Here is a 22,521-nt window from a genome sequence, read left to right as displayed (position 1 = left end):
GCAAAAAGTCTAACAGAAACTATCTTCCCAAACAGAACATGGTAAAGCTTCCTTTTAACAAGAAACTAGACAAATCAAAGGATTATTTGAAGCAACGTCTATCACATTCCTTTCTCTGGATGTCATTAAATCAAGAACTACCTCCATGGAATAAGTTAAAGCAATATTCTTCCATGCACTGGTTGTAGGGAAATTAAAAGGTATTCCACTTTAAAAAAAAAAAAAGGGGGGGGGATAGCATTAACAGAACAGAAATACTTCATCAGGAGAAGTTCAACTATGTCCCTTTGCTTTCTTTCTAACCACCAGGTTTCACAGAATCTCTAAAATGCAAACATGCATTGCAAGCCTCCAAGAGAGGAATGTAAAATATATCCGCTTCCAAGCTAATTTGACTCTGAAACACTTTATGCAAGGATCATCTCTTTCACGGAGCTGGAGGTTCACAGAATACACGTGGGTTGGGGAGCAGCTACTTACAGGCCAGATCTGAGCTGGCTAACAGCCAATGGGCAAGTCAGACACCTCATCTCTGTCCACTCTGCTCTCCGCACACACACGGATCATACTGTTTCTTAGGGGAAACAAGACAAGGATAGAATGGAGAAAAGTTCACTGAAATGGTGAAAATACAGCACTATATCTAGCAGGAGAACCATTACATGTAGACATTCCTCTCAAGAGAGGGGGAAGAGGGAACTCTCTTAGCAAGACCATTTTAAATACACGGTATGCACAAGAGGGCTTTCCCAGCCAATAACTGGGAAAATGGCATCCGATCATACTAAAATTGGAAATTAGGAGTATATGGCTTATTTTAAGATGTCACAGGTTTCTTTTCAGCCTTGAAAACACAAAACACATTTAATATCTTTAATTTGAATGCAAATCAAAATCCAGCAGGATCAGACACATTTTTTAACTGGTTTTTCACATCAGTAACTCTTAGACACATGTTTTAACCAGTTTTTAAAATGAAGAAAGAGATAAGAGCTCCAACAAAAAAGTTACAATAGTATTTCAGGTGAAGTACTTCAGGTATGAACTGCAAATTTATAGACTAATGTCATCAGACACATGGTGGTGGTGTGGTCACTCAGTCACACCTGACTCTTTTGCAACCCCATGAACTGCAACCCAGCAGGCTCCTCTGTCCATGGGATCTCCCAGGCAAGACTACCAGAGTGGGTTGCCATTTCCTTCTCCACGGGATCTTCTTGACCCAGGGATCAAAGCCGCATCTCCTACATTATAGGTGGATTCTTTACCCCTGATCCACCAGAGAAGCCCAATAGAGCTTACTATTTTGATCAATCACATTGGGAAGCCAGGGAAGGTTCATAATTATAGCTATATAGAGTTCCCAAGTTAGAAAATACAAAAATACCAAGCCATCTGACCTTCTACTTTTACATACTCCCCAACAATGGGGATGTACGGATCTAGATGACAGAATAATCTAATTGTATTAACCCCTACTCCCAAACTGCTAAAGGAGAAATAAGAACTATTTGTGCAGTCTTTAACTGGGAACTTAGATCTACGGAAACAATAATAGAGAGGCGTCAGTTCCTTGTGGATATGAAATACGGCCTTTGCTTGTGTGTGTGTACTCTTTGCCCAACAATGATGCACACATTTGACTTCTGCTCTATGAGATCTCTGAAAAAGTGAATCCCATACCCTGCTTTTAAACATCAGTAACCTTCAGACAAAAATTTCCATTCCAGCTTTAACCAAACATTGCTTCTGACTCATTTGTTTCAAGGATTAGCAAGGCTCTGAAACCAATGTGAGAAAGTCAAAGAAAATAGTTTTGAAGCACAACACTCTGAAACAAAGCAAGACCAAAGGAAACTGAAGCTGCCCTGTGATGACAAGGTCCATTTCCTCACTTCCTGTAAAGCAACTCACGCTGACAAGATGAGGAAGAACCAGGACAAACACCCGTTTAAACTAAGGATGGATTAAGAGTCAACTAGAAGAGTTGCTGCTGCTGCTGCTAAGTCGCTTCAGTCGTGTCTGACTCTATGCAACCCCGCAGACGGCAGCCCACCAGGCTCCCCCATCCCTGGGATGCTCCAGGCAAGAACATTGGAGTGGGGTGCCATTTCCTTCTCCAATACATGAAAGTGAAAAGTGAAAGCGAAGCCGCTCAGTTGACTCGCAGCGACCCCATGGACTGCATCCTACCAGGCTCCTCTGTCTAGGGGATTTTCCAGGCAAGAGTACTGGAGTGGGTTGCCATTGCCTTCTCCAGGAAGAGTTGAGCATCTACTTAAACTAAGTTGGGCATCTCGGCATGGTAGAAGGAGAGCCTGATGCCTAAATTACAATAATCACATTTTTGCTTTGGGAAGCCTTGTATGGTCTGATTAATATTTGATATTAATGGTTAATATTTATTATACAATAAATGTAATAATCACCAAACAACAAGTTTTACAAGTGAAATTCGCTCAGTTGTGTCTGACTCTTTGCAACCCCATGGACTATACAGTGCATGGAATTCTCCAGGCCAGAATACTGGAGTGGGTAGCCTTTCCCTTTGCCAGGGGATCTCCCCAACCCAGGGATCGAACTCAGGTCTCCCACATTGCAGGCAGATTCTTTACCAGCTGAGCCACAAGGGAAGCCCAATCACCAGACAAATGTGGGTTTAATACCCTTGACTTGTGAGGGAAATTTTTTTCAAATTTGTGCATCAATGTTGAGTAAAGAATATACACACACACACTTACTGAAGCCTCCTCCCGTCTACCCAATTATCACTGAACACCCTGGCCCCACACCCCTAACCTCCTGCTCTTTTTTTCTAAGCCCCTATTTCCCACCACTCTATAAAGTTACTATTTATCATGTAACTCTTTTGATAGAATATAAGATCCTAAAAGCAAAGAACTCAGCTGGGTTTTGCTTTCTGCTACATCCTACTGCCTAGAACAATTCCCAGAACAAAGATGCTGCTTACTAGATACCTAGATATCTGTTGAATGAAGGGATAAATGATACTATTCTTTGCCATCTTTGGATGCTACAGTTCAAAACAAAAGGAAAGGATTTTACTCACTTTCCTTTTTTACCTAAGAATTATTCCAAGCTTTCTCTCTACTCTAATCTTCAGTCCAAAAGAATTTAAGAAAACTGATATAAACTAGCTGGAAAATGTGTCACGTTAGTTGAATAAATTAAGAAAAAAAAAGAGATGGAGTAAAATTTATTTCACCTTAACTATTTTTTAAAGTATGCTTAGTAAAATGCCTTTTTATAAATGATTCTAGAACTTCCTAAATAATTCCTTTCTTCTCACTCCCCTTGATTTGAGCAGTGACTACTGTAACTAAACTGGTTGATTTCCCTCACAAGTCAGGGCTATTAAACCCACATTTGTCTGGTGATTATTACATTTACTGTATAATAAATATTAGCCATTGGACTATACAAGGTCCCTTCCCAAAGCAAAGATAAACAGTGATTATTGTAATTTAGGCATCAGGCCCTCGCTCCACCATGCTGAGTTGCCCAGCACTCTTTCTAGTTGACTCTTAATCCATCCTTAGTTTAAAAGGGTAGCTGATTCAGCTGTAGCAATAATAAAATGTGATATCATGTTTTCCAAGGGGAGGGGAAAGGGTAGCTGATTCAAACACACAGGAGAGAGGTGAGTGCCATAAAGAGAGGAAAGATTCTTCAGTTCTGGGTCTATGAATACAGGCCCAGAGAAGCTCTATCTTACTACGTTTTCATTTTTTTATGAAAAATTTATCGTTATTTGAAATTTCCCAATGGGAGACACAAACAGAAATGTGTTGAGGCCAGGTGCGGCCCAAGGGCATCAGCTTACAGTCTCTTGTTTACAGCCTCAGGGCAGACAGCATGGCCCTCACGAAGCCTGCTCCCACTTCTAAAGCAGGTGAGGCTCTCCTGCAGTATGCGGCGTCGAGCCACCCAGATTCCACCAAACTCCTGGCCAGTTCCTTCAACGTGCACATCTTTTCTGTGAGGAGCTCTCACTAGCACCCAGTAAGAGCTCAAAAAATGCTTGAATAAATGAAAATCTGAACAAGATCACCTGGTTCATACTTCTAGTAATCCCATGGAACCCATCAGTCTGTTTCCTATCTTTATTCTTTAACCACTGTGTCCATAGGGTCGCAAAGAGTCAGACACAACTGAAGCAACTTAGCACATTCTTTAACCAACCAACCTTCAGGCATACATGCCATCAAGGTCACCAGCACGGATACCAAAGTGTCAAACTAAAAGAGACAAGCCCACCCTTGAAGATCTATAGGGTGATATCTATTATGAGGAATAAGCAGCATTCAGAATATTGTGAAAATAGAAAAAAAAAATTAAAAAGGAGATTTAACAAAGTAAAACAGTTGCATACCATGCGCTTTGTAGGAGATGAGCACGGAGATGAAAGAAAATTCAGCAAATTGCTACCTGATTTCTCCATCATTCAAAACACCTGATGAGCCTCTTACAGATGGTAGTTAACTAAGGCAAGTTAAAAATGTCTCTATTTTGTTCCTTAGCTAAAGCGTTAAGAATAGAAAGGCACAGCTTACGCAACCAATAATTAAATTTCATACACATGTTACACTTTGCCTAAACCCCAGCAACTATCAGATTTAGCATTCAAAACAGTATTTGGAATCTTATCCAAACATGGAATCGCTCTCCCAAGCAGGATCATAGGGTAATTTGGCTTCTCCTGAGCCACAGAAATATCTCCTATACTTTCACAATTTTTCCCTTCATATTTTTTCATGATGAAAGCATCAAGGAAAACTTACAGCTGTGCAAAAGATGCATCGGCATTCCTGGAGCGTGGTCATCTTGTCCAGAGACTGCTCACACAGGCAGAGTTTGCAAGTGACAAGGGGCGCCAGGGCCAGGTCTCCAGGCGTGGGATTTTCAGCGGCCGTCATGGTCAGACAGTGGAGCCTACCCACTGAGCCCATCAGCTTGTCCTCAGCCTCCTTCAGTCTCCTCAATCCCTACGGAAAGGCCCAAGGCAGAAAACATCCATTGATACAGCTATTGTTTAATCAACATCAGGACGCAGCAAATCCTCCCCCTCAGTGATCTAAACGTACAGCGAGTGCATTTCTGAGAACCATGGGCTAGAGAGCTAGCCACCTTGACAAGCTTTCCCTGGAGTTCCGAAATGTAAGGTGACCTCACTGTCCTGACTCACTCAAGTGACCTATGGAAATTAAAATACTATGAACAGACACACCATTTTGGAATGGCATTGCTATGATCAATTTAACAGACTCAAAAAACACTTAGAACATCACTCAAAAAGTTAAACACGTAATTGCCATATGACCCAGCAATTTCACTTCTGGGTGAACACCCAAAAGAATTGAAAGCAGGGACTCAAACAGATACTTGCACACCCATATTCATAGTAGCATTATTCACAATAGTCAAAAGGTAGAAAGAAACAATCCAAATGTCCATCAATGAATCAATGAATGAATGAACAAAATGTGTTATAAGCATACAATGGGATACTATTTAGCCTGAAGAAGGAATGATAATCTGACACATGCTACAGCAGGGATGAACCTTATAGACATTATGCTAAGGGAAATAGGTCAGACACAAAAGGGCAAATATTGTATTTATAATATTTATAATTCTATCTATATGAGGTACCTAGAACAGCCAACTTCACAGGGACAGAAAGTAGAAAGGTGATTACCAAGAGCTGGAGGAAGGGCAAATGGAGAGTCATGACTTAATGAGTGCAGAGTTTCTGGAATGATGAAAAAGTTCTGGAAATAGAAAGCATGATGGCTGCACAACCTTTTGAATGTTGTGATTATAATGTCACTGAATTATACGTTAAACGGTTGAAATGGTAAATTTTGTTTTGCATATTCTATCCCAATAAAAAATTTTTTCAACATGGTATCAGTGTTGTGTTCCTTCACATGCCTTGCTTTATTTAATCTTTTACAACCGCAATGATCACTTCCTTCACTTTACAGATGAATTGAGGTCCTGAGAAGCTGCACAATCTGCCAAAGTTCTCAGAGTTTATACACAACACAGCAAAACTCAAACCTCTATCTTTTGAGGCCAAGTCCAGTGCTGTCCCATTACACCAGAACCGCCTCACAGACGGATATTATGTGGAGAGATGGAGCAAGGAGAGAGGGCTATAAGAAGGGGAGAGAGAGAGGGGAAAAAAAGATGGAAGGAGACCTGAATTCCATGACTACAGCTATCATAAGATCACTGAAACTGTACAAGAATAAAATCTGTCTCTACATGTAGCATGACTATAGGAAAGGATATTTCTACACCAAAAAACAAAAATTATAATGGAAGCCCTTCCATTAGATTTTTATTCATAATATCTTTATTTTTATTCATATAAAAATCATATAAAGATAAAATCATTAAAATATCATATAAAGATATTCATAATATCTTTATTTTTATTCATAATATCTTCTGATTAAATAAAAGCAAAATATTTAAGTTCTTACTATTTTAAAAGACTATGCGTGCTTAGTCAATCAGTCACATCTGACTCTTTGCGACCCAATGGACTGTAGCTCGCCAGGCTCCTCTGTCCATGGGGATTCTCCAGGCAAGAATACTGGGTGGGTTGCCAAACCCTTCTCCTTAAACGAGTATGGGCAATTCTGATAAATTTGGCCACAAAAATAATTATATCCTCTCCTTCCAGAAGATCCAGACTCTCTTCCTCCCAATTTTCAGGCAAAAAAAATTATTTTACACATTCAGCACTTGTTACACAGCCTCACAGTGGCTTAAGTTTCATTATATTAGTATGAAAGTACTAAAATAAGAGAGTGAAAAACAGACTGGATTAGATAGAAAATCTATGAGATCTAATTGCATTAACTTTCTTAGTGTCATATCAGAAAGAGTCAGCAGTTTCTAACTCTAGTGACCTGAAGTATTTAAGGTTTATCACCTATTCCTTGAGAAGTAGTAGATCTGATTAAAAAGAAATTGAAAAGGAAGCTAATCAGTGATTGGCTTCCAATACGATAGGTATATCTTGGGAAAAGACCAATATGGTTCAAGATACCATGCTCTTATTCAATTAACTATTGGTGACCTATTATTCAAGAGCAAATTAAATTCAAAACAACTTGCACATCAAATTCAGGATTTTTGAGTTAAAAAAAAAAAAACAAAAAAACCTCTTTAGGGTCAGTTACAGGTAAAGGTGAATGATTTTACTTCTTTCCTGTCCCAGTTTATGCTTACACAGCTACTATCTGCTTTCTTCTCAAGACTTCCTCGCTGATAACACACATCTTACCAACAACGTATTCTCATCCGTCTTTTCCCAACACTGCTCATACAACATATTCTGAATTATTTTTCCCCTCAAAAAGAGAAATCCCAAGTCACACAGTAAGAAGAAATGCAGCCAGCAAATGCTTCCTGAGTACGGAAGATGGGAAGTGACACAGGCCAGAAACATCCCACACCACAAATGTCAACTACACCAACAGCCCGTTTGGAGGAAGCTGTTGAGAATAGATAAATCCTGTTGCTCCAACCTAACAAGAGAGCTAGGTGTTCTTCAAGAAAGTCATTCATTTCTCACCGTCTCAAACTATACTATTTTTTAGAAGGAGACACTGAACAGGCCAATGTACTCGAAAAACGAAGACATAATGGGATACCTCTTAGAAGGTTATGTCTCCAAAACAGTCTTCTTTTAAGGTAGGGTGGGAAGTTGTGTGAAATCAAAGCCATCTGAAATTTAATCTTGTCTCTTGCCATATACATAAGGTTTTACTCCATAGTTTGTGAGTAACATGCCTATGGGCTATGGAATCAAAGTTGTAAAAATAGAAAAATATCTAACCCCTCCAAAAGTTTCCTCCTGTCCCCTTTATTTATTATTGTTGTGTTTGTGTGTGTGCTCCGTGTCTGTGATTAAGAGGAGTTAACATAATATCTATCCTTGGCAAATTTTTCAATATGCAATTCAATTGTTAACCATAGGCATCATGCAGTTCCATAGGTGTATATTCAATTCTCCACTATATACATTAACTATGTAGTTTTTGGTCTGTCAATCCTACCTCAATAAAGTGCCTTAAAATTTAATATATATAAATTTAAAGTATATGTATTATATGTGTGTGTATATATGTATAAAGTTTTTTATAACATAAAAACTTCTTACAAAGCAGAGACTTACTTTGTTATAAAAAACAAAAAATTCCAAGCATTCCAACCAAGGCAGAACTTGTGACTGAGACAGGAAAGAAGGCACATATTTCATCTCTTTGAGATGTGAACAATCCAAAACAATTCATCAAAGAAGTGATTTATTTTTCTGTGTACAATAACCCCAGTTCCCCAAAGTGATGGTTTTCAAATAGTTTTAAAGCAATGGAATTTTATAAAAACAAAATCTTAAGTACTCCGCCACTGGATAAAAGAGAAATTGCAGACTAGTGCTCATGGAAGCAGTACCAGGAAGATCCCAGCCAGGCGCCCTTGATACCTTTTCCTCAGCAGTCTTCCAGGCACCATCACTGAAGCTGAAGGCTTCACCAGGCATGGTTCAAAAGCCTGCCTTTTGGTTTTCACTCTGGGCAAAACTAGTAATGAATGTTTGAGAAATGAATGACTCATAGTTGCACTCCATAGAAAAAGAATATCCAGCAAGAAATCTTTTCACCATTGACTCATTAGAAATTGAGCTCTTAAGCAATAATCAGGAGAATCCCAAAGTCCTCTAAATAAATCTCCCCTACACTTGAGATGTCTGTGAATAACTCCAAGATGTTCTATTGTTTCTTCACCTACGTCTTAATAAGATTCACTGGTCTCCACGTAGAGAACAAACTTATGGTTGCCAGGGGGAAGGATAGAGGAAGGGATAATCAGGGAGTTTGGGACGGACATGTACACACTGCTGCATTTAAAATGGATAACCAACAAGGACCTCCTGTATAGCACAGGGAACTCTGCTCCATGTTATGTGGCAGCCTGGATGGGAGGGGATTTGGGGGGAGAAAGGATACATGTCTATGTACGGCTGAGTCACTTTGCTGTTCACCTGAAACTATCACACATTGGTTGTTAATCGGCTATACCCCAAGACAAAATAAAAAGGTAACAACAAAAAAAGATTCACTGGTCTCCATTACATAAAACCACCAGCGGCAGAACTCCCTCCCAGAAGCCTGGCATGCTGCAGTCAATGGAGTCGCAGAGAGTCAGACGTGCCTTAGCAACCGAACAAGGAACGGCATGAGGCACAGAGGGGATGGCCAGAGGCTGACTGACCCTCTCAGGGAGCATCCTCGTAGGTACACTGACAACACACACGCTCCCCTACAGGTTTCCAGGAGTCTTCCTTCCAGAGAGCCCATAACTCACTCTCACTGTCTTGCTCGACTTGTTTTGCCTCATACTTCACATTTTACCCAAGCAAGTGACTTGAACATTCCACCCTCCAGCCTGATTTAAAACAGTAACAATCATAATTACTTTTACAGTTATTACATACAAGTGTAACTGAGCTTCTTCTTGGATGCTAAGAACCCAGTGAGAAAAGAATTTTGGTAGAGAACGTAAGAGTCATGACGGAAAAAAGAAAAACCTGACAAGCTGACTTTATGTTCAAATGTTCTGAAGTTGGCGGCAAGGCTGAGGGTGGACCGGGAGGGCAGGCTTCACCCAGATTGTAGATGTCTCACCTGCTTAACTATAAGTAACCACACAGCACAACAGATTAGTGCAAGGAAGGAAAGTGTTAGTCGCTCGGTCATGGCCGACTTTTGGTGAACCCATGGACTGTGAATTGCCCAGGCTCTCTCCAGGCAAGAATACTGGAGCAGGTTGTCATTTTCTCCTCCAAGGGATCTTCCTGACCCAGGGATCGAACCTGGGTCCTGCATTGAGGGGAGATTCTTTACCATCTGAGCCACCGGGGCTCTAAAACATCTGATTTTGCACTAAATAGCCAGGAAAAGGGAATCAGCAGTTCTAGCTACTCTCTGAGTGTCTCCTGCACTACAAAGTGTTCATTATATGAGAAGTAACTACCTTTTGCTAGGAAAGAACAGGAAAGTCACTTTTTCCCTCCTGTGTTTTCATTAGAATTGCCAAAGAAAGGAATACTTCAGAAACTGTGCTGGAAAGCTCAGGATGTATAAGGAATTTTCATATTCTGCTGGCCGCCTGAAAAAGCAATCTGCTCCAAAAAATGCAGTGGGTAAGAGAGCCAACTTTCGAAGTATTTTTCACTAATGTAGTTTATGTCTGTTTCACTACCCAAAATCATAGCTGTTATTCCTGTACGCAAAAAGATAATGTGATTGGAGAGGATACTGTTTTACTAGGAGACTCATCTGGCTATATAGGAATTCTTCCACCATCTGCAAAGACTGTAAGACTCGGATAAACTGGTAAAGCACAAGATTAAAGGGACAAAGAGAAAAAGAAAGCTAACACAACCAAAGGGCTGGATATTACTGATATAATAGAAATGTTAGCTTATGTAAAAATCCAGTTGATCTACAGTGAAGGGTCTTAATTCCAGGCCATGGTAAGAAGTCTAAGACTAAACAGAAGACGAGACACATGAGAGCTGTCAAAATGTTTATGTGCCAGTCAAAGATACTAAGTCGTCCCTGAAAAAGCTTTCATAAAAGATATGAATGCTTGACAGTGAGAGGGAGCTAACAAAAGGAAGCATTTTCAGAAAGGGGAGGTGTTGGGGAAGGTAGGGCTGAAGTGCTGCCTGTATAATGCAGAGAGATTCTGAGGAAGCCAATACTCTAGCACAGCAGGAAGAAACAATAATCCAATGGTCCCATTTCTACCTTGTTAGGAAAGCCCTCCAGATACCAACCAAGACTGACATGTCAGGCAACCAGCTCAACACGATCTGAAAATTAGTATTGTGTTGACCTTGGCATTTCTATCCAATGCAATGATTAATTTCACTGCTGGTTCATGTTCTCAACAAAAGCTGTTAGTGACTCAAATGGTACTAACTGAATCTAATAAAGTGCTGACTATCATCAGCCACTGGCCAATTGCTGAAGTTCTACCCTCAATACAGTCTGGAATGGAAGGCAGACCAGCAGGCTGGTAGAGTAGCAAGGGCTATAGATACTGGTGATAAGTGGGGCAAGGATTTATGTGGATCTCCATACTGACAAGTCTTGTGATTCTCTTCCCATCTCGCATCTTTGACCCACTCTCTGGCCATTCAGGGACTAGATGAATCAGTGTACAACCAGTAATATCAGAAAAACAGTTCTAATACATGCCTTGAGAGGGCAAGAATAAATGGGAAGACAGTCAGCCTCACTAGTAATCACAAAAATGCAATTATTCAAGTATATTTTATATCTGTTTTTCAAAAGGATAATGCTCAAGACCATTAAGTAGATACATCACATATCAGATACTTTAACAGGGCTTCCCAGGTGGCTCAGTGGTAAAGAATCCGCCTGCCAAGGCAGGAGACGTGGATTCAATCCCTGAGTCAGGAAGATCCCCTGGAGAAGGAAATGGCAACCCATTCTAGTATTCTTGCCAGGAAAATCCCATGGACAGAGGAGCCTGGCGGGCTTCAGTGCATGGGCTAACAAACAGCTGGACACAGCTTCGTCACTGAGCACCACACACATCACACATAAGATACTTTAATCATTAGTTGAAAACAACAGCACAGATTAGAAACTATTCTGTGGTATGAGATCCCTAGGTGGCTACGGGGATTGGTTCCAGGACCCCTGGAATCCAAGAATTTTGGTATCTGCCAGGGGAATACCAAATTTCCTTATATGAAAAGGCCTGGTACCATTGGCCCTCCACACCCGTGTCTCCACATCTGCAGGTTCCGCCAACCACAGTGCAGGACCCACCAGTATGAAGGACTGACTGTGTAAACAAACCCAAGACATGCTTAATTCTTAGAGACCACAGGTAACCTACTCAGGCTTTGTGAGATGGTGGCATTGCTGCAAAACAGTTTATCACTGTGCCAGGAAAGGGAACTTCTGCTCTTTTCCCCTACCGTTTCACAGCATCCTTCAGGGGAAATCAAGAAACGAAAAAATATTCAGTTTAAAATTCTTCAGTTTTAACATCTTCATCTCAACAGGTTCCAGGATGGTAATAAGATGATAACTCTAACTTGGAGACCTGGTTTTTCTCTAAAAAATGGAACTGATATACAAATATATCTCTAGTAATTTTTTTTGTGGATGAAAAGGACAGATACATCCTTAGGAAGGAAACCGTAAATATTATCAAAAGCTGTTTTCTATGTAGTCTCTCTGCTATCTGAAATTATGTAAGAAATGAAGTACATTATTTTAATAAGATCTATTTTCCTAACTGTACTGAGATATCATTAAGAAAAAAAAATGTGTAACTTTAAGGTATAAAACCCAATGATTTGCTACAGATATGTTTTGCAAAATGATTACCACAGTAAGGCTGGTTAACACTTCCATCACCTCGGTTACCATTTTTTTAAGGTAACAGTAATCAGATCTAATTTTTACATTTTGCTACATGCATGATATATAGAAGAACTATATGGAAAGAGATATGAGGTCATGACCAACAAAGTACATGATACTGTGATAAGCTTACTCTAAACCTTCTGGAGTATGGGACATCTGGGAGGTCAAGTTTTAACATTTGCAAAATGCCTACTCTTCTGAAAAGCAAATTTATTTTTTTCTTGCCTTCTTTCTCTGTTCTCATCACCACTATAAGGTAAGGCCCAAGAGGTGGAAATCCATTTCCAGATTTCCTAACAAAACTTTCAAAGAAGGTAGAAGTGAAAATGAGAATAAGAGCTCAATGATATTCTTGACATTGTAATTTTACATTCATCATCATAGGTCCCTCCCCAACCCCACCACTGTGCCCTGCCCACCTCTTTTTTAATCAGTGGTTCCCTGGCCTCCCACAATTATTCACCCAGCCCTGCTGAATAATTTTCTTCCCCCTGCTTGGTATAACAACAAAGCTCAGAAGCAGGAAGGAATGCCACTTACAGGCAGGTCAGACAGTGATGTAATTAACAGATCAAGGAGAAGTGTTATTTCAGAAAGCCCCATGGAGCAAGAGACGGGCTGATTTCCTGGGTCATGACATTACCAGGAAACTACAGTTACTAAAGGATGAATATCTAAACCAAAATGTTTTCTTCAAATGCATAAAAGGTTGTATAAATATTACCCTCTCCTGTGAAAATTAAAAGTTTTATAGAGACATTTTATAGATACAAATTTAAAACTAGTTAGGGGAAAGAACTCCTCCATCTCACACTAAGTGAGGTGGAGGGGTATGTATTTTTGTATGTTTCTGCCAAATCAATTTCTCAAGGAATAAAATGCAGGAAAATACAAAATGCAGGAAATAAGGTCAACCCACAAAGAATTGAATTCCACACACGGAATGTGGATGTAAAGGTGATTAAACATAGTCCCCACTTATTACCAGTAAACTAGATGAGAAGGTTGTCATCAGAGAGTTTCATATAATCATACTCCGAGTTTACAGCTTCAGCCACAAGTCCAACAAAAAAAGAAAGGAGATGGTCTTGTTCTACCTTCCCAAGAAAAACAAAGAACCAGTTGACTGAAGGTCTGAGACTCAAACTCGTGACTGCAGAGGAATGAGAAACCAATGAGACACAGCTTTTAAAGCATGTTCTTTGATACCACAAGCCATACAACCAGAAATATGCCTGGCTGTGAATAAGAGAAGTGTATTTTAGTTAGATCGTTGTGCTTTCCATCTCAGGAAGGGATTCAGTCACAGATGAGAATTTTCTCACTCCATGCTGCAAAAGTATTGACCACTTTCACTCTCTTTTACAGCTTCCCATGTTTTAATAACTACTGAAGCACAATGCATTAGGCTTAGAAGTACTCATAGACCAAGTAAATAATAAATCCCAACGATAACAGAAACAAAACATTAGTACAAGACCTCCCACATAGGCCTAAAGGTGACAAAACAAATTAAAACTTGAAATAATTAAATAAATTAACTTAGGTGGGCCTATGCCTCTTCAAATTACTTAACACTCAGGTGACATCAGGGAAACATCAAAAAGACAAGACATCATTGAGATGACCAACTTCAAAGTATTTTTCACTCTCAGGTAAAACAACATGAATTAAAAATTACCATTCTGGTCCAAAGTCACTCCCAAGCCTAAGCAAATTCCTTCAGGACAGAGGCTACATCATATGCATCTTTATTGGCCTCAGCCTCCAGTCCCTCAATACCACAGAAGATAACTTCTCTACTGTACATGGAGGAGAGAATATATTCAGGGCCTGATTCTCATCTGTAGCCACTTCCAGCAATTCAAAAGCTGAAAAATACTGATAATCTGTTGTATCAAAGGTGCTTCAGTAAGTCAAGACAGGCATTCCTGAAAAAGAGTCTCAGTACTCAGGAGCAGTGGCTACCGATACCTACTCCCCAAGCTCAGCTTGGCCTAGTTTCCATCTCCAAAGCAATCAGCTGCACAAAATAGGTTTAGTCCCCAAACCGTATGGACTTTGTTCCTCCAGCAACATCTGGGTTCCGCATGACTCCTGACCTCTACCTCAAACTAGAGATTTCAAACACTACGAACTTCACTGAACAAGAAAGTAGAATCATAAGTCAATCCAGGAGAAACGCAGAAGCCAAGACTAGTGGAGAGAGTACAGAGGAATGAGTATGGTGTCCTTAACAATGTTCCTGGAAGTGTATTAGTGGCTCAGTTGGGTCTGACTCTTTGCGACCCCATAGACTGTAGCCCACCAGGCTTCTCTGTCCATGGGATTCTCCAGGCAAGTATACTGGAATGAGTTGCCATTCCCTTCTCCAGGGATCTTCCTGACCCAGGGATTGAACATGGGTCTCCTGCATTGCAGGTAGATTCTTTACCATCTGAGCCACTCAGAAACAACTTTTCAAAAGGGACAATTTAAATATAAATATAAATTTATCAGATTAAAAGTATTTGTATTATGGAAGACAAAAGACAGCTTCCAGAAACCTTGGTGGTCTTACTATACAGCTAAAATAAGCTTTTTCTTCCTGATAGAGCATACTTTCCTCTCTGCTGCAGGGTTTGGCTCTGAAAACCTGGATCATAATCTGGGAGACCCAAAAACTAATTATTATGTTTAAAAAAAGACATCTCTTAAGCTGACCTAGTTTGGAAGCCTGGATGCCTTTAAATTGCCAATGAACTGAAACCATTCATGAGAATGGGGCTTTTGAATGCTGAGAATGTTCTTTGGGGCTCAGCACAAAGATATTTGGCATAGATGACTGTAAATATTTGTAAAACTCTGGGTAAATGGACAGTGTTTGACCACACTCAAACCTCATGTCCAGCACAGTACTGTAGAAGCAAGTTATCTGGGGTGATTGGTTTGTGGGGAGGGGGGGAGGGGGTTGGTTGAGGGACTTTTTTTTTTTCTATTTGTTTTAAATTTTAAAAAGCCAAGCAACTCAATTTTGTTACAGGACATCTTTTTACATTTTCTATACCTTGAATTTGTTTACTCATCAAGACAGTTCCAATTAGTCAGAGGCTCCTTTTGGAACAATTTATTTTCTTTCCCACTTTTCTAACTTTATGCCCATCACAAAGAATAAAATCCCAGTCACAGGCATGCAAAAGGAAGGCTGGAGTTTTATGAAAATGTGACCTTGGAGTTCCTAATACAATTCTCTCCACGTGGCCTTGTGGATGGCTATAGATGTTTTTTTCCCTCCTTCTCTCTCCTCCTCAAGATATCTTCAGAAATACCTAAGGGACTGCTACCCATGAAAAGGACTAGGGCTGAAAAGGGAGGACAGAGGAAGGAGAAGGAGGGACCAACAGAGGGATTAGATGTAAAAGGGACTGGGGGCCAAGAGGCTCATCTCAGTGAAAGCTGCAGTACTCCGATACTTTAGCCAGCAGCTCACTGAAGACTGGCTTGGGTTCCTTTTGCCTCTTTATCCGCACCCTAAAAACTGAGTCATGGCAAGGTTCATTTATTTTGCTTCGGGGCCTAGACACCCCCAATTGGCTGCCTCAGAAATGTTCTTTAATTCATATCTGGCAACATTCAAATAAACCTCCAGAAATGCCAAATCAGAAGAACACTGCTAGCCTTACTGCCAACCTTAGCTAATATTTTGATATGATACATGCAACAGAAAGTAAGAAAAAAGTGAGACTGTTGTGCAAGCATGAAGAGAGAACATATTGCCAGAAAGGGGAAATCATTTCTGAAAAATCTAAATGTGAGAAGTACATTCAAGAGTGGACTGACAACAGAATCTCTGAAACTCCTTGTAAGAAAAACAAAAGGTACCCTGGAAAGGGTCAGCTAAAGATATCTTTTCTACACTGATAGAGGGATCAGTTTCATTTTAACTTCAACTTGAGAACAGCAGTGGAAGATCAAAGTTTCACCCTGTTTTATCAGCAATTACACAACAAAATAATCAGCAGAATGTAGGACCAAGATCCCACGGATAACATCTTATCCATATGTAGGTATATCTACCTTCTGGCATGCATTCCCAAACAGCAGAAGGTAAGTATCTGAGATTCTGCCTACTCTGGTCTCCAGCTGCAGACACTGGGAGGTCTGCTCTGATCTTGAATTTTACAATACATTCTGCAGAGACTAGTTTTACAATAAATTAAGCTCGTTCCTTTTTGCCCGTAAACGGAGAGCTATTGTTGTAAAGTTCACAGGTGTTTCAGGCATTCAGAATGAATCCGATTCTGCACGGTTTCAGTACGAGAGGCAGAAAATAAAGCCAAACAACCCAGATATCAGAGTGAGTCTCCCGTCCCTTTTTCTTTTCTTAGTCCAACCCCACCGCTGTCTTGCAATGCCCGCAGCACTTTAAAAGCTGCCTAAACCTACCTGGCCGGAGAGCTCCGTTCCTCCCAGCCGACGCCGGGCTTCTCAGCAGGCTCCCTCGCGCGCACCGCCAGCCGGGGCCGCTCGCACCCCGGGGAGGAACGGCTGTTCCATGCCCTCCGTCTTCCGCCCTGCTCTGCGGCTGACAGCTTTGCGCTCTGCAGGATTGCAACAGGGCTCGGGCTCCCAGACCGATCCGGCCGGAGAGGGAGGAGGAGTCCCTCGAACCGCCTCCTGCCTCAGGGCGCAGCTGCGCTGCCCGGGGGAACCTCGCAGAGCGCGGGGCGCAGCACCGCCAGCAGCAGCAGCAGCAGCGACGGGAGCCGTGCGTTTATTTATACAGGAAGCTCAGGCGCGCACTTCCTACTTCCCATCTGGGTCGCACTTCAGCTGCAGGTGATGGTCTTAACCCTGTCCCAACCCGGCGGCCCGCGCGCCCCAGCAGTCCGGCCCTCCTGCGCTCGCTCCGCTTAGCAAGACCTCTCTCTTGTCCTCCTGGGACGCCCGCTGCAGACAGCCAGGGCAGGACGATCAGCATCATCGGCCCCTGGTATCTTTTTCCTCCCAGACCGGGACACTTATTCACCTAACTGGCTTTCAGAACTTGCTGCTTCTCCTCTGCACGCGTCCTCCCGGGACACCTGTCTTTCCCTTCCCTCTCAGCCCTCCCAGACTCTTGTTTCTAACGACCCAGACCTGCCTTCCCACCCTGCCAGAACACTTGCTTCTGTAGAGCCAGTCCCCACGCACGTCTCATCTATAAAAACATCGTGTACCTGATTTGTCCTTTAGCATCTAATGATAAAATTAGAACGCAGGCAAATCAAATCAGGACAGTCTTCATGGACCTCCTGTAACACAGGCACACTTTTAGGAAAAAAACTGATTTTGCCGGAAGTGCTTTGCCAACAAATTACGTAGGGACTGCTTAGTAACCTAACAGGGAGTACTCCAGCTAAAGACAATGTAACAGAGTAATCCAGAAGCTGCGGGGGTGGTGTGTGTTGCGGGGGGAAGGAGAGGGGGGCGGCGGGGGAAGGTCTTATGAGGTCTTCTTCACCCCAAAACCTCAGTTTGTGCGACCTCTTTAACAGGTTACCCACTGACTCACTCCCCACACCCCCACGGGTCACCATCAACAGTCCCAACTTTGTCGAACGTCGCAGTTTAGAAATGTCCCTGCCCAGACAGGGGAACCTTTCTGTGCTCACTAGGCACCCTCACTCGACTTTTGCAACCACAGTCAGGAATGTGCTTCCTAAAAGGAAGGGACTCGCAGCCCTTTGTGGAAGGAATACTGAGCCTGCCAGTGAAGGATCAGCAGTCGGCACGGCGCCAAAGGACACAAGCAAAGTGCCTCTGGGCTCTCCATGTTGAAGAAAACCTTGAGGTCAAAGCCAAGTGCGGAAGAACACAGTGTATCTCTGTGTATGATGGCCGGACAGACAGGAGGACCAGTTTTGTTTTTGTTTGAGTGACTGAAAACGACGGAAAATCATTCTCCTACAGTTCTTGAGCCCAGAAGTCCAAAATCAGGGTGTCAGCAGGGTTGGTTGCTTCTGGTGGCTGTGAGGAAAAACCTCTTGTATCTTTCTCCTAGCCTCTGATAGTTGCTAGCGGTCTTGGGTCTTCTTAAGCTTGTGGCTGCATCGGTTCACTGATGCCTCCATCATCACATGGCTTTTTCTCTTGCATGTCTCTTTGTCCACATCTCTCTCATATTTTTTCTTATAAAGACACTAGTCATGGGATCTAGGGCCTGTCATAATCCAGTATGACCTCATCTTCATTTGATTACAAATGACGACCCTATTTTCAAACAAAGTCACATTCTTAGGTAATGATAAGAATTTTAGAGGATACTATTCAACCCAGTACAGTACAGCATGTAATAGAAAACTTTTGATTTAAAGGATAATTCATTTGAAAAAGCTAGTTTCACAAAAGCAGATTTTTTTTAATAAAAACAGGTTTTCAAGGTTGATAAACATCTCTTTTCATGGACTTCCACTTAAACCATTATCAGAGTTCTAAATGACAGGTTATGACCAGTATTTTTGGAAATGATTTTCAAGTACTTGTAGGGGTGTGTGTGTGTGTGCTCAGTCGCTCAGTTGGGAGGAGGACCAATCTTCTAGTGGGGGAGGAAGGGAAGGAGGACAAGGGAGATAAGATTACAGTAAGAGAACATACAACAGAGTCCCAAAAAATAGAACTGAAGGATATTTGAGCTTGAAAAGTCCTTCTAGCTAGTTTAGCCCAGGCATTTAGCTTTAAAGATGAGTAAACTAATGTCCAGGGAGATTTAAGGGGTCAACTTCAACCAGGTATAGGCAAAGCTGGAATGAGACCTAAATCTGTGTTAGATGAAAAAGGTATTTGTTAATGAAAACTGCCCCACAGGTATCTAACTTCAAATTTTGCATTTACCAGTGTAAATGCTTTAGCAGACCCCAGATAGCCAAAGCAATTTTGTGAAAGAGCTAAGCTGGAGGAAATCACATCTCCTGATTTCAAACTATATTACAAAGTTATAGTAATCAAAACTCAGATCTGCCTATCATAGGTTCTGAGATAATCAATCTCAAGGTATTTTCTTGGCGTAGTGAACATTACTGATGGACAGGAATCAGGAAAGATAAACAAAGCACCTTTAAAGAGGTTACTTTATTCATCAATGCCAGTGCAAAACTTTGGTGCCTTAAACCAAAGTTCAATACAGAGTCCACTTTTTCAGTTACCAGGCAATTAAGCTATAATCTCTTGTCAACAGGATAAGGGATGAAGCTGCTGCTAATATGAATGAAAACATGGGTTAAGCAATAATCATGCTATCTGCTGCTGCAAGTGGCAGATGGAAAGAAAAAATATATTGTGTAATTAAATAATATCAGCATTGATTATTTTCAAGTTTATAAAATCTGCATTCGACTTTTAATAGGACTAAATGAACATGTAGAACACTATAGTATTATGTGAACAACTCTTTCAGATCTGGAATAAAATATCTAAGAACAAATGTAACCAAGGAGGTGAAAGATCTATATACTGAAACCACAAGACACTGATAAAAGAAATTGAAGAAGACAAAAATAAGTAGAAAGACATTCCATGCTCATGGACTAGAAGAATTAATATTGTTAGGATGTCCATCCTACCCAAAGCAGTCTACAAATTCAATGCAATCCTATCAAAATTTCAATGGCATTTTTTCATAGAAATAGGACAAACAATCCCAAAATTTGCATGGGACTACAAAAGACCCCAGATAGCCAAAGCAATTTTGTGAAAGAACAAAGCTGGGGAAATCACATCTCCTGATTCCAAACTATATGACAAAGTTACAGTAATCAAAACTCTTTCAGAATGCCTCATGAATCCACAGTGAGCCCCAGCCTCTCAAGCATGTATTGGTCTCCTCCCAGACAAGCTGCTAGATGCTAGGAGGACAGACATAAGTTGGACATGGGCCCTGTCCTCAAAGAGCTTTCAATCCAGGGAAGGAGTCAGACAAGCAAATCAATTATCAGGGTACTACGGTGTGTATGTACGTGATATGAGAGACTTAAACATGATGTGCTTTGGAAGCACAGCGAAGAAATGAACTAAAGCAAAGGAGCTGGTGAAAAGAATCGAGGGAGATTTCCCTGAGAACATGAATTAAAGCTGACACTTCAAGTAGCCAAGTGGAGAAGGTGGGAAAAGATGAACCAGTCAGAGGCACAAGCCAGTGTAAATGCTTACAGTTGTCAGACTTCAGGTGATGCTTTTCATAATTCAGACAGAGCAGATGAGGGTAGAATTAGAGTGAGGGTTTGAACTAATGTAGCAGCAAATGGCATGGTAAAGAAAGGAACAAATGGAGGGAGATCTCAGAAACAGAACTGAATGGGACCTGATCCCTGATTGGATGTAAGGGATGAGGGAGAAAGAAGACCCCAGGCTGCCGGTACCACTAACTGAGCGTAAGAATAAAGCAGCCATAAAGGATGGCTTTCCTTAAGCCATCATTAAGGAAAATGATTTAAAACCTGTAGAATCTGAGGTGTCTCTAGGACTTATGGAAGACTTGTCCAGTAAGCCATCAACAGAGATCCAGAGTGGAGTGTCTTTTAGGAATTACCATCATTTAGGTGGTGACCACGGATGAGATTAACAAGAGCTGAGGTCACCCACAAAAGGTAGCATGCTGTAGAGCGACAAAGGGACTTTCCACACATACACAAACTATCACCCACTCATTATTACGTAACCTTAAACAAGCTATTTAAACATATTCAAAACTCTGTCATGTCCGACTCTTTGCAACCCCATGGACTGTATAGTCCATGGAATTCTCCAGGCCAGAATGCTGGAGTGAATAGCCTTTCTCTTCTCCAGGGGATCTTCCCAACACAGGTTTTCGCATTGCAGGCAGATTCTTTACCAGCTGAGCCACACAGGGGAAGCCCAAGAATACTGGAATGCGTAGCCTATCCCTTCTCCAGCAGATCTTCCCGACCCAGGAATTGAACCGGGGTCTCCTGCATTACAGGTGGATTCTTTACCCACTGAGCTATCAGGGAAGCCCTCAAACAAGTTATTTAACATATTCAAAACTCAGTTCGTTCATGCATAAGAGAGGAATGATGATACTCATCTCACAGGTTGTGGTGAGGCTCAGTGAGAGGTTTGTAAAGCAGCTAGCACGGTGTCTGACGGCATTATATGAGTCTTGAAGGTGGGGCAGTGAATGTCACTTCCTGGAACTGTGCAGTACACAACCTGCTCAGCTGTACAGCATGGCCCTGCCCTGATACACAACAGGAACACGCTCAGTGTTGTTAAGTGTTATTAATCTTAGAAGGAAGGAGAAAGGAGAGAAAAAAAAGAAAAAATTCAAAAAAGAGAACCCATAGAAACACCAGTATTTATAAGGTAGGTGGAAGAAGAGTCCTCATATAAACCTAAGAAGGAACTGCTTCTTTTAGACTACAAAAGTAGATGTAACATGTGATATCTCAGACTGAGAAGTAAAATCCAGTCACTGCAATCTACAAAAATACTTTTTATCTTTCTGAACAATGATAAACATAATACTATAAATTGTTCACCAGAGTTTGCAGTCATGTTGACCTTCGCCACAAGAGAGAATTTCCTAATCTGAATTACAGACTTTCCTTTGTTATTGTTGTTCAGTTGCTAGGTCATGTCTGACTCTTTGTGACCCCAGGCAAACAAAATCTTGACATTGATGGTAAGTAATCCAAACTGTAGGCATTGTATTAACTTGTAACATACCTAAAGTCATGTAAAAGCAAGACCAAAATAAATCTAAAGCATACTTAGCCAAAAGAATATATATATATAGAAATATACATATTAGATTACTAGATATATATGATACTTATATAATATAAAACATATTATATAATATGTAATATGTAACACTATATATATATACACACACATAAAACATACACTCTAGTCCTATATAAGGAAATCAACAAATGGATTTTCTTTTTAGAAAATTAATTAAAGAAAAATTATATTCATTCTGATGCTACTGAAATTATTCTTTTCACCTGCTTTACTCTGTTAGTAACAG

General features: G+C 41.0%; 1 protein-coding gene across 2 annotated transcripts in view; it reads right to left on the bottom strand.

Moving 5' to 3' along the window:
• The window catches only part of RNF144B (ring finger protein 144B), a 145,988-nt gene that overhangs the window by 58,507 nt on the left and 64,960 nt on the right, over positions 1–22,521 (bottom strand). The window contains exons 1-2 of one of the 2 annotated variants that reach the window (XM_055570742.1): positions 16,938–17,623; positions 4,803–5,006 (exon numbers count right to left, since the gene is read on the bottom strand). In XM_055570742.1, the coding sequence (XP_055426717.1) occupies positions 4,803–4,970 (168 nt within the window). In that variant the 5' untranslated portion in view covers positions 4,971–5,006; positions 16,938–17,623. Of the gene's footprint in view, positions 1–4,802; positions 5,007–16,937; positions 17,624–22,521 lie in introns of those variants that run through there. The other variant, XM_055570743.1, reaches the window with a different exon arrangement.

Source organism: Bubalus kerabau, chromosome 3 (assembly GCF_029407905.1).
Source record: "Bubalus kerabau isolate K-KA32 ecotype Philippines breed swamp buffalo chromosome 3, PCC_UOA_SB_1v2, whole genome shotgun sequence".
In the NCBI taxonomy this organism is placed as follows: Eukaryota; Metazoa; Chordata; class Mammalia; order Artiodactyla; family Bovidae; genus Bubalus; species Bubalus kerabau.
The sequence above is the reverse complement of the archived record's forward strand: the minus strand, read 5'-3'. Positions and strand labels throughout refer to the sequence as shown.